An 18163-nucleotide genomic window follows, 5' to 3' on the forward strand; every position below is an offset into this window, starting at 1 on the left:
TAATAGAGAGAGTAAATATATTATTTCACTTGGCATGGTGCTGGCAAGGAACCTCCAGCTGGCACTATTTCATGTAACATGGTCCAATCTTTGCATGTACACACAGAGTAAGAAGAATCAATTGGCAAACTCGGTGCCGCTGGCACAAGCATCTTCTCTCTCTGGAACCAAAGAACCAAAAGAAGTCTGTACTTTCCAGAAGAAATCCGGCTTTGCTTCTCTAGAGTCTCCTGGCCACTGGGACTGTGGCATCTCCTCGAGGGCTCTGTTATTTAGTCTCTTCCCCCTGGTTACAGTTCGCTGTGCAGCTCTGCGAGGAGGGGGAGGGGGCAGGTGTGGAGGCGGCGTTGGTAGGGGGGGTGCAGTCTGGGCCATTGGAGAGGGCCCCCACAGTGGCCTCAGAGTCTACAGGTTTAGAGAGGTCGATGCCGTGGATGAGGCGGATGAGCTGTTTCACCTTGTCCAGGGAGCTGCGCATCTCCTTCTGCCGTGCCAAGATGGTATTCTTCATCTCCATACATTTCTGCAGCAAATCATAAGGATGGACACTCAGCTTCCTGGGCCCAGTGGCCCCAGACAAAAACGCCCCCATAATAAACCAATCCCTGTGCACTGGTGTGCACCCTACAACTTGTGCTGTTCCTGGTATGGGCAGACACTATCGAAGGAGGAAGACCTAAAAGGCTGGGGGCCAATGGACAGGGTGGAAGCCAACTCTATCAGATACTAGCACTTACGATGATGCTATGATGTTACACTCACCAAAAAAGCCGCCCTGAAGCTTGCTTCTGCATGTTGACAGGGATTAAAACACCAGTGAGAGATACAGGGAACTGCCTGGAGGGTCTGTGGAGGACCATTTACTCACTCATAATTTAGAGGTGAGGGCCTAGGTGGACCAGTAATGTTTAGGAGACCCGAGGTCAAAGACAAAGGACTCCAGTTAGTGAACCAGGCCCTCTAGGTTGGTTACCAGCTGGCAGTCCTTCTCTTAGTCCAGTAAATTAGGTCTCTAAAAGAGTCACTCAAGCAGGCCTGGGTCTGCCCAGGGTCAGGAGAGACTCTAGGCTCCTTCCAAGCACTCAAAACTGCACAGGCACTGGGTGGTGCTACTCAATCTCTGCCCCTAGAGACTGAAAACTCTCTCAGACAGCAGGCACAAGGACACTCGGAGCTTGGGCAAGGTAGCTACCACGTGTCATGTGGCCATGGCTCCTGGGCACTGCACACTAACGCCGAAGGCAGACTTGGGCTGCCCCGGTTGCTCACGTCCATACACAGGACTGGAGCCCGTCCCGTGTCCAGCGCTGAGAAAGGAAGGTGCTTACACTTATAGAACTGCTGAGCTCCTTCACCTTCTGCTCAAGTTGTTCTCGCTCCTGTTTCAAGTCTGAACTCCACTTAAGTAGCTTCTGTTTCTCCTCTTCTTTTGCTGGGAAGAAAGGAAGTTTTAAACAATCAATTCTTTGCAAAGCTTACCTGGTTCAGGATGTTCACCAAAGACACCCGCCCTAAAGTGCCCCTCAGCCACACAGCCAGGACACAGAACCTGACCACCTGGACTTTTCCTTCTTCTGGGTGTGCTGGCCTTGGTGGCTTGGGGCCAGGCTTTACATAGGTAAGGTACCACACTTCACAGTTCCCATCTCAAAAGGTGGTCCACACACTTTCAACTCCATTCAATAACGCAATCTTATTTTCCTTTGAAAACAAAATCAACCTCACCTTCTAGTGGCATTTTCTTCTGAAAAGGCGGACCTTACCTGCTTTGTAGGCAATATAGGAATGAACAATGGCTAAAGTTCCAGGCCATGGAATTGCTTCTTCCTTCTTCAGCATCTGAAAAGAATTTAGAATTCTATCTTGAGAACCAAGGTCACAGCAAACACCAGTGTCTGTGGCTGAAGATCTAGAGAGGCTTGTGGCCGCATCACCCCAAATCAGACTACAGATAGAGGTAGAGACTTGGAAGCATCCCTGTATATTCAGAAAAGCCACATGAGGGGCTGGAGAGATGGCTAAGTGGTTAAGAGCACTAGCTGTTCTTCCAGATGTACAGGGTTCAAATCCCAGCACCCACATGGCAGCTCACAACCGTCTGTAACTCCAGTCCCAGGATATCTGACACCCTCTTTTAGCCTCTGAGGGCATAGTGCACCAGGCATATTACAAGGTACACAGATATACAAGCAGTTAAAACACAGATGCACATAAAACAAATACATAAAAATATAAAAAAATGCCACATGAGCTGGGCATGGTGGAGCACACCTTAAATCTCAGCACTTGGAGAGGCAGATGCAGGTGGATCTTTGTGAGTCTGAGGCCAGCCTGGTCTACAGAGAGTTCCAGGTCAGTCCCAAAACAAAGGCAAAAATAAAAACATCCATTCAGTCAAGCAAACAACAGTCATATAACTCCAACCACTTTCTGTAGCTAGAGCCAGAAGCACAAGGCTAGACCCTAGCATGATGGCTGTCATCTCACGCAGTCTTGCCTATGATTTGACACAGGCTGCCTGTTTCAAATTTAGTTGTGTTATCTCCCTCAAAAACTCCAAGGAAGTTAAATATAGCTCTAAATCTATAATCTAGCCCCTGTGTAGGCAACTGTGAGGAAGGTCACATGAGAGGAAAGCAGGTGAAGGGCACCCAGACTACACCAGAGGCGATGGGATGAGGACCAAGACAGGTGCGGGCATACCTGTAGGCCCAGCACTTAGGAAGCCAAGGCAGGAGACCCCAAGTTTAATGCTAGTCTGGGCTACAGAGAGATCTTGTCTCAATACACTGTGGACTTAAGATGCAGCTCAACAGTAGAGAGCTTAAGTAGCATTCACAAGGCCCTGGGTTTGGGTCCTGGTGTTACAAAAGGAAAAACAAAAAGAGAGAGAGAGAGAAAAAAAAAATTAAAAAAAAAAAAGATCTCAAATCAGGCTTTATTTATTTATTTTATTTTAGTGTTTTTGATGCAGTATTCACTTTGTAGCCCTGGCTTGACTGGAACTCACCATGTACACCAGACTGGCCTCAAACTCAGAGATCCACCAGTCTCAGCTTCCTGATTGCTGGGACTTAAGTCTGTGCACCACCAGACTCAGCCCAGAAGGAGCTTTTATGGGTTTTAACTTATTTTTTGTTTTGTTTTGTTTTCTTTTTTCTGGTAGTCTCACTATGTAGCTTAGGCTGGCCTTGAACTTGTCAAGCTCTTGGCTCAGCTCTTCAAGTGCTGGGGTTATAGGCATGTGCCACTGTGAGGGACTGAGGGTCTGTACTTCAAAAGAGAAAATGAGTCATTCCTCACAGAAAGAAGCGTCACATGCACGCTGTGCCGTGAACCAGGAGGATGGGGCCTAGGCAACAATGACGAGAAAAGCTTATTCCCCAGAATGGGAGAGAAAGGAACTTCCAAGGCATTGCCTTTCTCTTCCTCGGTCCCTCACTCCTGTGGCCACCCCCGTACCTGGTCCTGACATCTGGGGCAGATCCACATGCCCTTGGGAATTGTTTTCAGAGGAGGGTCTAAGCAATCCAGATGGTACACACGCGAACACGTGTCACACATCAGCAACTGGCCACTCTTTCTGCAGACACTGCAAAAGTCCTCGTGGATGTCACCCTACGAGACAGAGAGGAAAAGTGAGAGAGACAACAAAGGTGAGCACACAACGTTACCTTGTACACCGTGATTGCACTAAGTGTTTTTGACAGCGAGCTGACGGCCCAGAGATGGCCCCCCCAACACGCTAGTGTTAGGAAAGGAGCTGCCAATAGCACACACTTCCAACTGCTCCACAAATCTGTTTCTGGGGCGGCAATTTAACTTGAATTTAACTTCAATTTAAACATGAAGGACTTTCTTTAAAGTTACAAATTTAGATTGAGAATTTAACCTTATAAATTGTAGTTTACAGCAAAGATCTTCAGTTGCTTGGGCTGAAATCAATGGCTTAGGTACCAGGTTGGCAGTCCCAATGCCAAGAATCCAGCTCCCAGACCAGAGATCTACACTATGAGAGGAGCAGCATTTATTAGCTATTATTTGAGGGAATTTGAGAAGAATTTGGAAACACAGGCACAAAATAAACTGAGCATCTTGCTTACTTGGGGAAAGTATAGTGAATGTTCAAAAGTGAAAAGCCCAAGCCAGGAGCAGAGAACTTATGGAAGCTTCTAACGTGGAACTGGAGGAGCCACAGTAGCAGCTGATGATGCTCTGTAGAACCAGCATTTGGCATTTGCTGCTCAACAGACCATCATCCAGCAGGAGGATTTATTCTTCCCCATAAAATATTTCACTAGATGAAAAAAAGATAGGCAGCCCCAGTCCACTCTACCACACCCCTTGTGATAGTTTCAGGGCTCAGGCGCTTCTGGAGCCCTCAGAACAGAACACACCATCAAAACACAACAACACAGATCTATTTAAAATCTGGAGGAAAGAACACAGGGAAAATAAAACAAGAACTTTTAAAGATGCATGTTTCAGCAAGTCAATATGCAACTTGCTGGATGCAAATCAACACATGGATGAGGATGACAGGGAAGGGAACCAGGGCACAACTGGAGGACACTCAACGAGTCAGTGCTAGCACACTGCTTTAAGGTGTCCGAGGTATTCTGCTAGAAAGCCTAACACAGAACTGCAGAGTAAGCAGCAAGACAGGAAGTGATACCCGGTCCCTCCTCCTCCACCACACCACTAAGGGAATGCATCTTCCAGTTATACCGTTTCTCTCTGCAGGAAACTCCCTTCGTGTGTATGTGTGTGCATGTGCACTTATACATGTATCTCTCCAGCCCCATCTTTCAAATTTCATATTTACATACACTACAGCAGCAGTATCTAGTGTTTGAGTGGTAGAATTTCTTTCTTTTTTTATAATTTGTTTTTATTTTAATGTGCACTGGTGTTTTGCCTGCATGTAAGTCTTTGTGAGGTTGTTGGATCCCCTGGAATTGGAATTACAGACAGCTGTGAGCTGTAATGTGGGTGCTGGGAAATGAACCCATGTCCTCTGGAAGAGCAGCCATCTCTCTAGCGCAAGTACTGGGATTTTTATGTACTGCAAATCATTGTGCACTTCTGAGTTAATTATAGAATCTCAGAAGTTCTAGCAATGGTATGCTGAAACAAAACAACTCCAGAACACAAGTGAGCAGTAAACAGCCATGACAGCACATGAAATGCTGTATCTAGAGATCCCTTGTCTAGTCCTGAGAAAGAAGGTTGAAATGGTGCCTGACACATTAGTATTATCTTGTAAATAATTTTGGTTTATGTACCCCTGAAAAGTGCCAGTGACTCCAGACTACATTTTGAGAACTGCTCTAGCCTAAACAATTTAAATATAACATTCCAAGAATGTCAGAATGAATATAAAATACAGAGACAATTCATCCATCAAGGTCAGTCTTTGCCTAAAGAGTGGAGATTAAAAGGCTTAACTCTGGTGACAGGTCATAAGCAAGTGGTAAGCTGAAATGTGCCTGACCATGACACTGCTGGGAACATGCTGCCTCTACCAACTCCAGCTTTACTGTGTGCTAAAAATGTATAATTAGTTAACATATCTTCCCTTCCCATAAAAATGACAGCAGCAACAAGGTCCATCCTGAGGACTAGTGTCTGGCTGTGTCTTGTATTACCAGGTCCTTCTAGATGGTTATTGATCCCCAGGAAATGCTTGGCTCTCAACTGTTACTGTTTAATTACTGTCGAGGCTTATGCTACCCAGCAGCAAACACACAGAACTCTGTGTGTTGATTTTAATCATGGCTGTTGTTGGGATACTGTAAAAGTAGAAGTCAATTATCTTTTTTAAAAAAATGTATCCCACTGGGTTTAACTTAGGAAATTCTGAACATTTTTAGTGATTTCAGAAAAGTGTTATTTTGCCTTTAGATTTCTGCAAAGAACTATGTTTGTGTTTTAAGATGAAATCTAGCAAAAGTTTTCAGTTTGTGATTTGACCAGAGTGGATCCTTTAGGTCTAGTCTGTAAAAGAAAAGCATAAACTCAACCAAAGAACCCAGACCAAGACAACAGGGTATAAGAGACTCAAAGGCAGAGGTTCAAAGCCTCCTCCCCAGCACTGTGCACCCATGTACAGGGAGTCAGTGACTGCTGACTTCTTTGACCACACCTGGATTGGGGAAAAACTGGTACAGTCTTTTGTACCAGCAAACATGGCTTCAGACAGAGACTCCTGGTGCACATTAGCCTGAAGTTAGGAACCCTGCATCGGTGACCAGGGCCAAAGCTTAGGAAAGATGGATGGAACGCCACGTCTTTAGAACCAGGGTGAGTCTGGAGCTACAGCTGCAGCAGGAATGGATCCTGCTGGGAACAGACCTCTCCTATGACCCCAGTTATCCAAAGATAATACTTTGTTCGCTGCCTCCCAAATTCTAACTCAGGGCTTCAGGTGGCATTCTCGTGGAGAGGGGTGTGCCGTTAGTAAGTCATGAGAACCTTCAACTCAAGGAACATTCCACCGGGAGACGGCGGACAACAAGCTCTGCAATTGCTAAGGGCTGAGGGCACGGACAGACAGTCCTGTTTTGTTGCTCCAGCCTGCTCCTCTTGTCGTCGTCAGTAAAGGGCAGCACCAGCCTGCTGCTTCTTTAGGCCATGAACTTCATAGTTACCCTTGACAATTCTCTTTTCCTCATTACTCAGTTTAATCTACCCAAAGCTTCAAAATACAAACAAAACTGCTCACTTTTCTCCATCTTTGCATCAGCCCAGGACCAGTCGGGTGTCATTATCTCTTGCCTAGGACACCATAGCAGCCTCCTTATTGGTCTCCCTGCTTCACTCCATCCTTCCCAAGGTCCCTCTCTCCCCAGTGCTCCTTTCAAAATCCAGCTGGTTCTATAAGCATCAGGAGCCATCCAACGAGGCTGAAGTCTTTGGTTATCAGTCTGTTAGGAAACTAGACTCACTATCCACATGTACTCAAAGCTGTCTCCCACCAGAGGGAAAACAGACTTTTACAAGCAAAAAAACTCACTGGAAATTATCTCAAGAGATGAAAGTTAACACCACCACCAACAGACCAATGTCACATGCCTCCTGCTGCGATACACAGAGAAGGACCTGTCATTCCTGATTCTAGGTGCCTTCAAAAACACATGCTTCAGTTTATTCTGGACACAATCTAGTGGGGCAACTGTCCCATTGAAAAAAGATGCCACCATTAGGAAAGACACAGATGGACCGAGGGCCTGGTGAGACAGCTCAGTGGATAGATGCACATGTCACCAAGCCTGAGTTCAATTCCAGGGACCCACAAGTGGAAGTAGAGGACTGACTCTCAAAAGCTGTTCTCTGACCTCCACACATATGCCGTGGCCTAGGTGTATACACAAAGACACAGACACATATACTCTAAATGAATAAATTGGAATTAGCAAGAAAAGATGGCCTAAGAGACTCTTTCAGAATAAAGGAGAGTAAAGAGATTCAACCAGGATGACAAATGCCAAGAGTGACCTCGGACAAAGGCAATTACTGTGACAAGTAGAAAAACTGGAATATGAACTGAGTATTACACAATCAATGCTAAATTCCCATAATTTCATTACCACATGGTGGCTACACAACAGAACACTGTCATTCTTAGATGTGAAACATTTTAATAGGCTCAGAAAAAAGTGTGCATACATACATGTTTGCACATGTATGTGGGTGCAAGTATGTGAAGGAAGACACAAACATAGCAACTTAACTGATGAATCAGAGCAAATGGTGCTACTGTCCATGACACCACTACTGCAACCTTCCCACGGGTTTGAGAATCTTTTGAAACATTTGTAAATGGAGATTAGGTCATGCCACTGGTGTCTCCTGTTGTACTTAGAATAAAAGCCACAGAGCCTTGTATGAGCAGGCCTGTCATCTCTCTGGTCATATCTCCCACACATAACTGAGAGGTCCCTTCTCCTCCCTCTGCATGGATGATGCCTTCACCGTCCTGGCACCATATCTTGTTCCTTACTGTTCCATTTCTCCTCCTGGTGCTCATCTCTGCCTGATGGGTAACACATTTGTTCCTTTGTTGCCTACCTCTTCCTACAGAACATTAAGCCCCTGAGTGCTTGTACATTGCTTGGTTTGTTCCTTGCTGTATCCCCAGCCTCATAAACAGCACCCGCTCAGCAGAACAGTGTTCAGTGAGGACCTGCTGAGTGAATTTGTTGCTTTGTAAGTGCTGGAACCTGCTTCTGACCAGCTCCAAACAGGAAATGTCGCACTTCTAGAGGTGTGCCTAACACAGCAGCAGGGCTACTAGACACATCTGCTCTACTCACGCTCTATCTCCAACACACCAATGACAGAGACCTCTCAACTGTATAAGTCCATGTCCCCACCCTCCTCTGAGACCTCATACACAGCTAATCAAATCAAACTCTGAAACCCTGGGCTCCCTGGATTTAGGTGAACAGGACTCTCTAGGACAAGAAAGAGCTGAGACCCCAGAAGAAAGCCGCCTGGCATGGTACACAGGCATTCTGAGAGTCTACTGCTGTTCCAGGGCTATGGAGGAAGGGTCAATCTGATGAGGAGACAACATAGGACAATGGCTTTCCCATGTGAGCTCTCAGAGAGAGTGCACGTCCCCCAGTTACTTACGTCTGTGGAGGTGGGGCTGGGCAGGGACACAGGCTGCACAGGTGCAGGGAAAGTGAATGTGGTCTCTGTCTTTTCATTTTCAGGGGAGTCGGGATGACTGGATGGGGGGGATGTTGGGGTAAGGGCTCCAAACCCCAGCACTGCATTGTATTTTGGAGGACGACCTATATACCAAGAGAAGGGAACAAAAGGGGGAAAGGGGTAGGGAAAGACAGGGGAAAATGATCTTACATACCTTTGGCCAGTGTTCCTCATTGGCTAGCATGGAAAAGGAAGTGAGGTAGCAGACAGAAGGTTAATACACAGGCCAGAGGAAGGAAAAGAAGCAAAGATTTCAATGCCATTAGAAACAACTACATGAATTCTAAAGGAAGGGAGGAGAAGGGAGCCTTGGCGAGCGGTAAAAAGTGCTGGCATTTGTAAAAAGACCCCCATCTTGGCAGATCGTGATCATTCCTGGACTCCCACAGCCTGAGGTCTCTAGTAGGAGAACCCAGGGGTCATGAAGCAAAGGAGCCTAAAGCCAGAACAGAGCTTCTTTCCTGTGTTTTGTGCATTAGTCACTAAGGCTTTTTCTGCAGTTATCACTCCTAATGACCCTGTTTTTATGAATGGATTTATTCAGCATTTCTGCTTTTCCATGTCTCTCTTGTCAACAGTTTAGACCTTTTACTGCTGGTAAGAATGGAGGAAGGCAGTATGAGCAGGCAGAATTCCAGTCAACTATTCTGGCCCTCTGCTGGCAGAGCCACTGGGAGGGAGTTTCTAGGAAGAGCTGGAGTGTGAGAGTATGACATGAACCCACAGGCTTCCAGCCTTGGGTAGCCTCTGTGCTGCTCTAAGAGCTGTCTCACTGCTTCACACCACCTACGTGCATGGACTGCAAGTGTAAGGAAGGACAGGGGCATTTTTGTGAAAGGTCCAGTCTGAAGCAATCTATAAGCAGTCTACAAAGCAGAGCCCAGGGTCACAGAAAGTCTAGGGCAGTCATTCTTACCACACATCTAAATCAAGAGCCGTGTCTCCTGAGAGTTGGAAGACAGCCTCTAAGCAGTCAGTGATCATGAGTACAAACCCAACACACCAAATTAAGAAAAGCCAGTGAAGCCTGGTTTGCCTACAAGCACTGGTGAAGGCTTTCCCAGCAGTCAGTTTCTATCAGGGTCATGCACAGAAGTTATGACAGCCAGGCACCCCCTAGCACAGCCTGTGTCACTCAGACAGAGTCTGTGTGACAAAGACACTGACCCATCTTTCCCTACAGAACCTAGTGCTGTGAGGAAGGAGACCAACAGCAAACTCTTTGCTTATCCATATAAGGCAGGTCCACAGCACTGTAAATGCAGGCTTTAGCCTCTGACCTTTCTGGCTCACTGAACCCCTGTTCTCTAAGCAGATACTACCTCCCAGCAGGCCAATTATTTGAGGCCACTGGCTGGGGACCTCTTATCCGAGAACTGTGTGGTCACTAAAAAATAGCTGAATACAAAACCAAAAAGTACCTTATGACTGTGGCCCAGGAGCCAGCACAAAGAATAACTTAAGGTTTCCCATCTAGATGGGTTGATCACTTTCAGGGCAGGACAGATGAAAGATCGCTCGTGTCACCGAGGCTGGCTATGCCTCAGGAATATAACGCACATTGGCAGGTCTGCCCAAGGCAGACAAAGGTCAGGGTGACCTCCAAAATCTCTGATGGCTCTGAGTGTCTGTGTGCATGCACAAAGATCAGTATGCTAGTCACTCACTTGGCAACCTTTCCGGCCCACAACTGTAACTCAGGGACACATTACCACATGGAAAAAAGGATCTTGGGATATATTACTAACATCAGAGGGTGATTTCAGTACCTTGTTTATGAGTCAAAGCCTGAACTATTAAGACCTACTTAGACCTGTGTGATGAAAGTTGCTGCTGTTTTGGTCTGCCTAGAGTAAGGGCTGGAAGATGAGAATAGTGTGTTAGGAATGTTTGTGTTGAGGAGCCTGTTTTCCCAGCATCCTTTCTTCCTTAGCTAGAGATGCTCATGATAAAAGACTCTGAACTCTCTTCCTGGAAAGTCTGCAGACCATGGAAACTCAGTCCCTTTCCACCCTCACTGGCAAAGAGGAGGACAACCGAGACACCATCAGGGCACCCCGGCAACAGCAGTGCTCAGCTGTTCAACGATACTAACACTTCCTTTCACACGGTGTTCTGTCGCTGAGCTATTATTCATGGATGGCCTGGTATACTTGGGGCAGAAATGCTGCAGTAAGCCATTCTCCTGAGCCAGCTTAGCCAGGACTCAAAAAGTCAGCTTTTAGCCCTGTGTTCAGAGCACTAAGAAATCTCTCTTCTCCTCCATATTCTCAGAAAACAACAAAAACTATTTTCAAGGGATAGAGGGGCTAGGTTCTAGGACAATGGAAAAGAGGGAGAGGGAGAAGAAGAAGAAGACAACATGGAAAGCAGAGGCAGAAGCAAGACAGGGTTTTTAAAAGGCACTCACCTCTCTTCCGCGTCCCAGGATGCATTGTGCTGTTAAGGTAAGTGACTGCGCTCTTCTTACGCTTTGGAGATTTAAGAAGGAGAGGTGACTATTGAATAACATGGTTACCATGAACACTGCAAACATGCTTATCACATGCTAACCAGCCTGTGCCAATGCATCCCAAGGTCTCAACGCTAATGTGTTTTAGTATATGTACTTGGCTCTGAGAGAATACTCCAAAGGGGCCTGCCCCTGCTCCATGACAGTGTGGTCAAGTCAGGATGAACTAAAACTGTAAGGTAGGATTGTACCTACTCAAAGTTAGCAAAACAAAACCTTAAGAGGCCAACAGTGATGGATAACACAGGAGCATTCTGAGCAAAGAGAAGCATGTCACTTCACAGAGCTGAAGAGGCTGAGGACAGTCCCACTGCTCTTAGCAGCAGGCTCTCAGCTGAAGCCAGAGCACAGGAAGGGCCAGTGCTGGCTGCAGTACCTCTGGCTCAAAGACGGCCCCGCTGTACACTGGGTTCGCTGTCGTCCTTCTTTTCCGCTCCTGCCTCTTGCTTTGGATTTCTTGAGAAGAGAAAGGCTTCAGTTAGAAGATAGGAACAAGGAAGCTAAGGAACAGAAGTTCATCATTTAATGTACTGGGTTTCCTGCAATCAGTAAGGAACAGGGGCAAGACTTTGTTTCACTAAGGCCTCAACAGAAGCAGGCACACTACTCGTGCCTCTCAGCAGGTAAGGCCACACTGTCCTTCAGTGCACTGCTTTGTGAACGCGAGCACTGACGCAGACCACTCTTGGACACAGCCATTCTCATTTTTAGACTGCTGTGCACACAGGTCTGTAAGAACTGTAGCCACAGACTACCAATCAAAATCCCTCAAACTCAGCACCCTGAACTAAGTAACAAGGGGCTGCAGACTTTGTAACTGTCCTTAGGATCCTGATGGCCCGTCACTGGAAAACAGAGACAGAGACTTTCAAAGGAGCACTGTTGTGAGACAAAGCCCAGGACGGCTCCTGAAGGACAGGGGTATGAATGGTACTAGGAAGAGGCATTACATGGACAGGAGACGATTCTCCCTCTAAAGGAAATCCAGTCCACACTGGTTGAATTATACTCTATTTGTGCCCCAACTTCCTGATCTAGGAATTCAGGCAAATAGCACTTTTAGGAACAAAACTAGGAAAAAGACCATGTTGAAAATATCTTCTCTTACCTTCTAGATGGTCATGTGTTACCAACCCTAGAGACACCATGAAGGCAAGTTTCTGTGACAGAGAAACAAAACAATATATTTCAGTCTGGGATCTCGCAAGGCCAATCTTAGTTTCCTAGTCAGAGAGCAGGGAAGGTGCCTCGACAGTGGTAGGACTCACATGAAGAGCCACCAGAGGCTTTTTGTTCTGTTCAGACAAGGGTCAACATTTCCCACTTCTGCAAAGTCACACATCAGCATCTGGATCTTCTTAAAGAGTATCCACAATGGAGGAGCATGCAGAGGGCTAGGGAACCTCACAGCAGCAAGCTTCGAGTTCTAAGCATGTCACTCTTCAATGGGACGCTGGTTCCTCACATTTACTTCCACGGCCAGACAGCAGGAACACTAGCTAATGTTTTTAGGGACACTGGTAGGTGGTTTTGCTTAATACTGGGATTTTCAGGTAATATGAAAACTAACTATCATGGGGCAGTTTCCCTACACCTTTATCCCTGAGACAGAACATAAGATCTTTCAACTAGAAAGAGCAATGGACTGATGGTTATACTTTGCTTTGGCTGAGTATGTCTTTGAAAAGTATGTCTTCGCTGTCTACTGAAGTACTACGTGGCTCCTACAGACCCAAGTACAGAGAAGGAAATAGTCTCTGGTGAATGAAAACACCTTCAACTATGAGTCAACATATTCCCATACTTACTAACAATAGTTTGGTCTTACACACAAACAGACAGACCCCTCTCCAAGAGAGTAACCTCAGAAGGTTATATTCAACTGGAAGATGAACGGTGCCTGCACTGACATGAGATATCCTTTCTTTTTACAAATAAACTACAGTGTTTGTGCATGATGGTGAACGTCTGTAATCCAAGCACCAGGGAGGCAGAAGCAGGTGGATTCTGCAAGTGTAAGGCCAGCCTGGGCTACACAGCCAATTCCAACTCAGCTAGGAACATACAGCAAGCCCCTGTCTCAAAAAGGTTTCTTTTTGTTAAGTTTGCTGTTTCCTCTCAGTGTAATATTTGCCATTACTTTTTGTGAATGATCTACAAGTTTTTCAGCAATATTGGTAACAAGTGCTTCTTTTTGGTTCAAGTTCTGGCCCTTTAAAAAATACAGCTGATTTCACATCAGAGAGAAGTATGTTTGGTACCTGCTGGTTCAATAGATCATCTTCATGCCACTGTCTGGTATGGTTTCACTATGAGAATGCATTGAGGACAGAAGCTCCCATAAACTCCATGTCCAGCTATTTACCATCATCACCATACCATCTGTGTTTTCCTTTACATCTGCCTGTGCAAGAGTATCAAGCTAGAATGTCCTCTCATCCAGGGACACATAGACAACCCCTTGCCTACGCTGGGCTTGTTGACTGTTTACGTCATAGTGGGTGTGGACATTACCTTCTTCAACCCACTTTCACGCTGAGCATATGACTTTTCAGACACTAATTCCTTTGGGATTTATTGCTCTAATATAATAAAAACTGAACACACAATGGCAATCCACAATGTGAAGAGATCTCAGCTGATTCCCTCAGCTGCCTTACAGACGTTGTCTGAGACAAGCACAGCACTGCCTTCCTTAGGAAGGTTACAGTACACCTGGGGAATCAATCACTAATCTTCTGCTTCAAGTTTACAGGGTTTCTATAAAACACCATCTCAGAACTCTTCCTTTCAGCTCCCGTACCTGGGCCCTCAGGACTCTGTGCTAAAACCACCTGCCGCCCAGGGCGACCTGACATGGTAACTGCACCGCCGAGGGAAAGGAACACCCAGAGCACTAAACCCTGAGCTAACGGGCCATGCTGAGAGTCCTACCTGGGGGTTCTCTTCTCGTTTTGGTTTGGGGGCAGCAGGTGGAGTGATAGTACGGCTCTCTGCTTGTTTCTCCTCTGTTTCTGTGTGGGATTTAACTGTCTAGGAGAGAACAATTAAGCAAAAATTCAGAATTACGTTTTCTATAAAAGAACTGAAAACAATTTAATAATGTACTCAAATACGAAACATCAACAGATACGTTCATATGATGCATTTTGTCGAGGAGGAAGAAAAAATGTCAAGGTCCAGTAGGAGACAGCGGATTTCATGACTGGGGTAACTGACTCTATAAATACAATCAGATAAGGTACAGAGTTCCTACACAGAAAAAAGAAGTGCTGAAGGTAAAGTAGCTGTGGCCAAGTCTGGTAACCAGAAATTTGATCCCCAAGATCCACATGGTGGATAAAGACAACTAACCTCCTCGAGTGTCTTTTGACCCCCACATGGGCACCACGGCACACTCACTGCCCAGGAAATAATAAGGCAAACAAGGCTCAGTGATTAAAAGCGCTGGCTTCTCTTGCAGTGGATCTTGGTTCAGTTCTCAGCACCTACATGGCAGCTCACAGGCATCTGTAACTCTGGGCCCTCTTTTGGTCTATTTGGGTACCAGGCACACACATGGTGTACAGACATAAATTCAGGCAAAATATCCAAACATATGAAATTAAAAGGTGATAAGAAATATTTTTTAAAGGCAAAGAAAAACTAAAGTAGAGGCTGTTTTCCTTGGCTGCGGGATGTGGAGATTTCCAGAAACATCCCATTGTTGTCATATACGGGTCAAGCTCTGTGTCCACATGTGCTTAAGATCTGCGTGACATAACAGTTCCTCTATCCCAAGCTTTTCTTCAGAACAACCCCAAGCACTACCTAGAACTACCTTCACTTGGGGGTACTTAAAAACTGCCTTGCAAGAGGCTGAAGTTCTAATCCCTCCCAACTCCTTCTAGAAGCATACACTCCAACATAGAAATACCAGTTACATCACTATCTGCCGACACAAATGGTAGCTAGTACACAGGCAGTCGTGCATTACTGCTCTTATTATGAGTAATGGCTAGTTTTTTATGAGTTCTGTAGAAATGAAATGGTTTTAGAACAACACACATAAAACTATAAATACAAACTTAATCTACTTTTAGAAAACTAGTGAAAATTATATGTGCAATGGTCTTTTTGCAAGGTAACAACAAGTAATTAAGTAAATTAGAAAAAAATCTGATTACTGATAGGCAAGAGCTGACTGCAAGACTTTAGCCCCATAAAAAAGATACCGAAGTTCTCAAAAATCATTATGCTATGAAACATTGTACTAGATCTGAAAAAGCTTTCACTTTTTTCATACTTTGCTTCTGGCTTTGCATGCTGTTACATACATACAAGGTATGAGGTACTTATCAATACTGGGGCAGTCACAGCACCGGGGCCCAGCTGCCGCCTCTACTGCTCTAACCAGTGTCCTGCCGTGAGTCTCCATCTGTATTACAAGCCATGTGAGCAGGGGCTGCTTGTACACTCCTTGATACTGTACACTTTTGAGCTGGCATGGCACCTCATGCTTGCATTCAATAAAGCACTGGCCTCCAGGAGAATCAATCAAACTTCAATCTCTCTCTCAATCCCCTTCTCCTTCCTTACCCATATAGTTTTAAATTTAGCCCCCAAGGGCCTATTTCCTCCCTAGAGCAAACCTTTAATGGGAGAGCCATTCACAGTGACATTACTGAGGTTGAGGTCCTCAGAATTAGCCTATCTTCGTGACATTGAGTGTGGAAGGACAGAAGAGTGAGAAAGTTCAGCCAGAGTTTGTATTCCGTTCCTGTGTGAAACAGATCAACAGCTCCCTGAGAGGCTCTCTCCTATTTCCAAGGTTGAAGAAACACTTGGTGGTGCTCCTGGGCAGGGCAAGCCCTCTGCACCAAGGATTGATTACCCACGCCCACATTTCTCTTTCTCTCTCTGGAAAGCAGAACATACTGAGTTGCATAAAGAACATTTAAAAAACCGCATCCAAACAAAAATAAAACAATCAAAACATTAGGGAGAGGGTCCTTTCTCTCAAGGACCTCTTGCTCTAGGAGAGGGCAGCTGTCATGTGCCCAGGACTATGGAGACACTCAGGCCAGATGAAATAGTCTCCTGCCCACAACCAGCAAAAAGCAAGGCCAAGAGTCACTTGACTGAGCTTAGACATAAACTACCCAACACTAGTTAAGCCTTGGGACAGCTGAAGCTCTGGCCTTTGACTATAAACTTGTGAGACTAGGAGCCCAAACTATCCAGCTAAGCTGCAGACCAGAAGGCAGAGGAGCAATGTTCTTAAAGGGTTGCGTAAAACAAACAAATAAAACCCAGAAAAAACAAAGCCATTGCCTAACAATCCTATATTGAGTTAAAACTATCCTTGAAGAATAAAGGATCAATTAAGAGACTGAGATAAACAAAAGCTAAGGCTATCTTATCCACTGCCAGCACGCCTGCCTTAAAGAAATGACAGGCAGCAAACTGTCACCTGAAGCCACAAAGAGAACTGAGGTCAAGGTAACGACACAGGCTGCATCACAGCAGTTCTGATTAGTAACTGCTCACTCATTCCCTATATAAAAGGTGAATGTATGAGACAACTGTTAAACCTGGACTAGCGGACACACACTATAAAGATGTAACTTTGACACAATGTGCACTGTAGAGCAGAACTGCACAGGAGCAGAGAGTCTATATATTACTGAAACTGAACTGGAATCAATTAAAATGAGATTGTTAAAGCTAACTGTAATCTTCATTATAAATACTAAAAAAATTAAATATATATGGGAAAGAAGGATATAGTGAAGAGATGAAAATGTACACCAAAAAAAAAAAAGAAAGAAAGCAAGAAAGAAAGAAATACAAAAAGGCCAGTGCTGAAGGAAGACGGGAGACGACGATGTAAGACACGTAGACAGCAACACAGCCAAACACCTCCACACTAGTGACCACTTAAGTCCAGCGGGATTCACCCCACAACTAAAAGGCAGAGTGGCAGAATGGACAGCTAAGTCTAGAAGAGGGACCTTATTCCTAATCTTACTTACAGTAGTGAAATAGTATTTTAATGAGATTACATCAGACAACTGTATGACAATTAGGTAACACAAAAGAAATGGACAAGTCTCTAGACATACATCACCCAAGCTGAGCCAACATGAGACACGGAAGTCTAAACAAACATTGAAACACTTGACTGAAATAGGAATCAAAGTTTCCCCAAACAACATCAGATGGTTCATCAGAGCTCCACCAAATTTAAAGAATATTAGTCAAAGTCCTTTAAATAAATAGGGTCCTAAGAATTGATGAAATGGCTCAGTGGTTAAGGGTACTTGTGTTCTTGTAGAGGACCTGGGTTGAGTTCACAACACCCATATTAAGCAGCTCACAACTATCTTTAACTCCAGCTCCAAGGACCCAAAGCCCTCTTCTGGACTCTGCAGGTACCTGCACACACACGTAATTTGAAAATTAAAACCTCTTTAAAACACACACACACACACACACACACACACACACACACACACACACCCCTACCAAAAGCTAATAAACTCAGCAAAGTTGCAGGGTACAACAGTGTATTAGAGGACAGCAACAATAAAGTGAAAAGACAACCCACAGAACAAGAGAAAATATTAAAAATAGTGTCGTCTGCTAAGGGCCAGTATCCATACTCAGTAAAAAATCCCTACAGTTCGCCAAGAGGAAGAGTGCCGATTCTACTTAAAAGTTGACAAAGAGGGTCTGAGAGGTGGCTCAGTGGTTAAGAGCTCTTGTTGTTCTTACAGAGAAAGGACCCATGTCTGATTCTCAGCACCCACATGGTGGTTCATGACTGTCTATAACTCCAGTTCCAAGGGACCTAATGCCCTCTTCTGACCTACATGGATACATGATGCACAGACACACATGTGAGCAAAACACTTACCAAACACAAAATAAACAGATCTAAAAATTTTTTGA

The 18163-nt window shown here is 45.1% G+C and overlaps 1 protein-coding gene across 13 annotated transcripts in view; it reads right to left on the reverse strand.

Moving 5' to 3' along the window:
• Nucleotides 1-18163, reverse strand: part of Phf21a (PHD finger protein 21A) — a 184680-nt gene continuing 166517 nt past the window's right edge. For 10 of the 13 annotated variants that reach the window (XM_036183572.1, XM_036183570.1, XM_036183569.1 and 7 more), the window contains 9 exons: nucleotides 14165-14263; nucleotides 12339-12390; nucleotides 11607-11686; nucleotides 11129-11189; nucleotides 8638-8801; nucleotides 3463-3618; nucleotides 1764-1839; nucleotides 1329-1432; nucleotides 1-523 (listed from right to left, as the gene is read on the reverse strand). In XM_036183572.1, coding sequence (XP_036039465.1) covers nucleotides 269-523; nucleotides 1329-1432; nucleotides 1764-1839; nucleotides 3463-3618; nucleotides 8638-8801; nucleotides 11129-11189; nucleotides 11607-11686; nucleotides 12339-12390; nucleotides 14165-14263 — 1047 coding nt within the window. In that variant the 3' untranslated portion in view covers nucleotides 1-268. Of the gene's footprint in view, nucleotides 524-1328; nucleotides 1433-1763; nucleotides 1840-3462; nucleotides 3619-8637; nucleotides 8802-8872; nucleotides 8896-11128; nucleotides 11190-11606; nucleotides 11687-12338; nucleotides 12391-14164; nucleotides 14264-18163 lie in introns of all 13 variants that reach the window. The other 3 variants (XM_036183575.1, XM_036183574.1, XM_036183573.1) reach the window with 1 other exon arrangement.

This window comes from Onychomys torridus, chromosome 4 (genome assembly GCF_903995425.1).
Source record: "Onychomys torridus chromosome 4, mOncTor1.1, whole genome shotgun sequence".
Taxonomy (NCBI): Eukaryota; Metazoa; Chordata; class Mammalia; order Rodentia; family Cricetidae; genus Onychomys; species Onychomys torridus.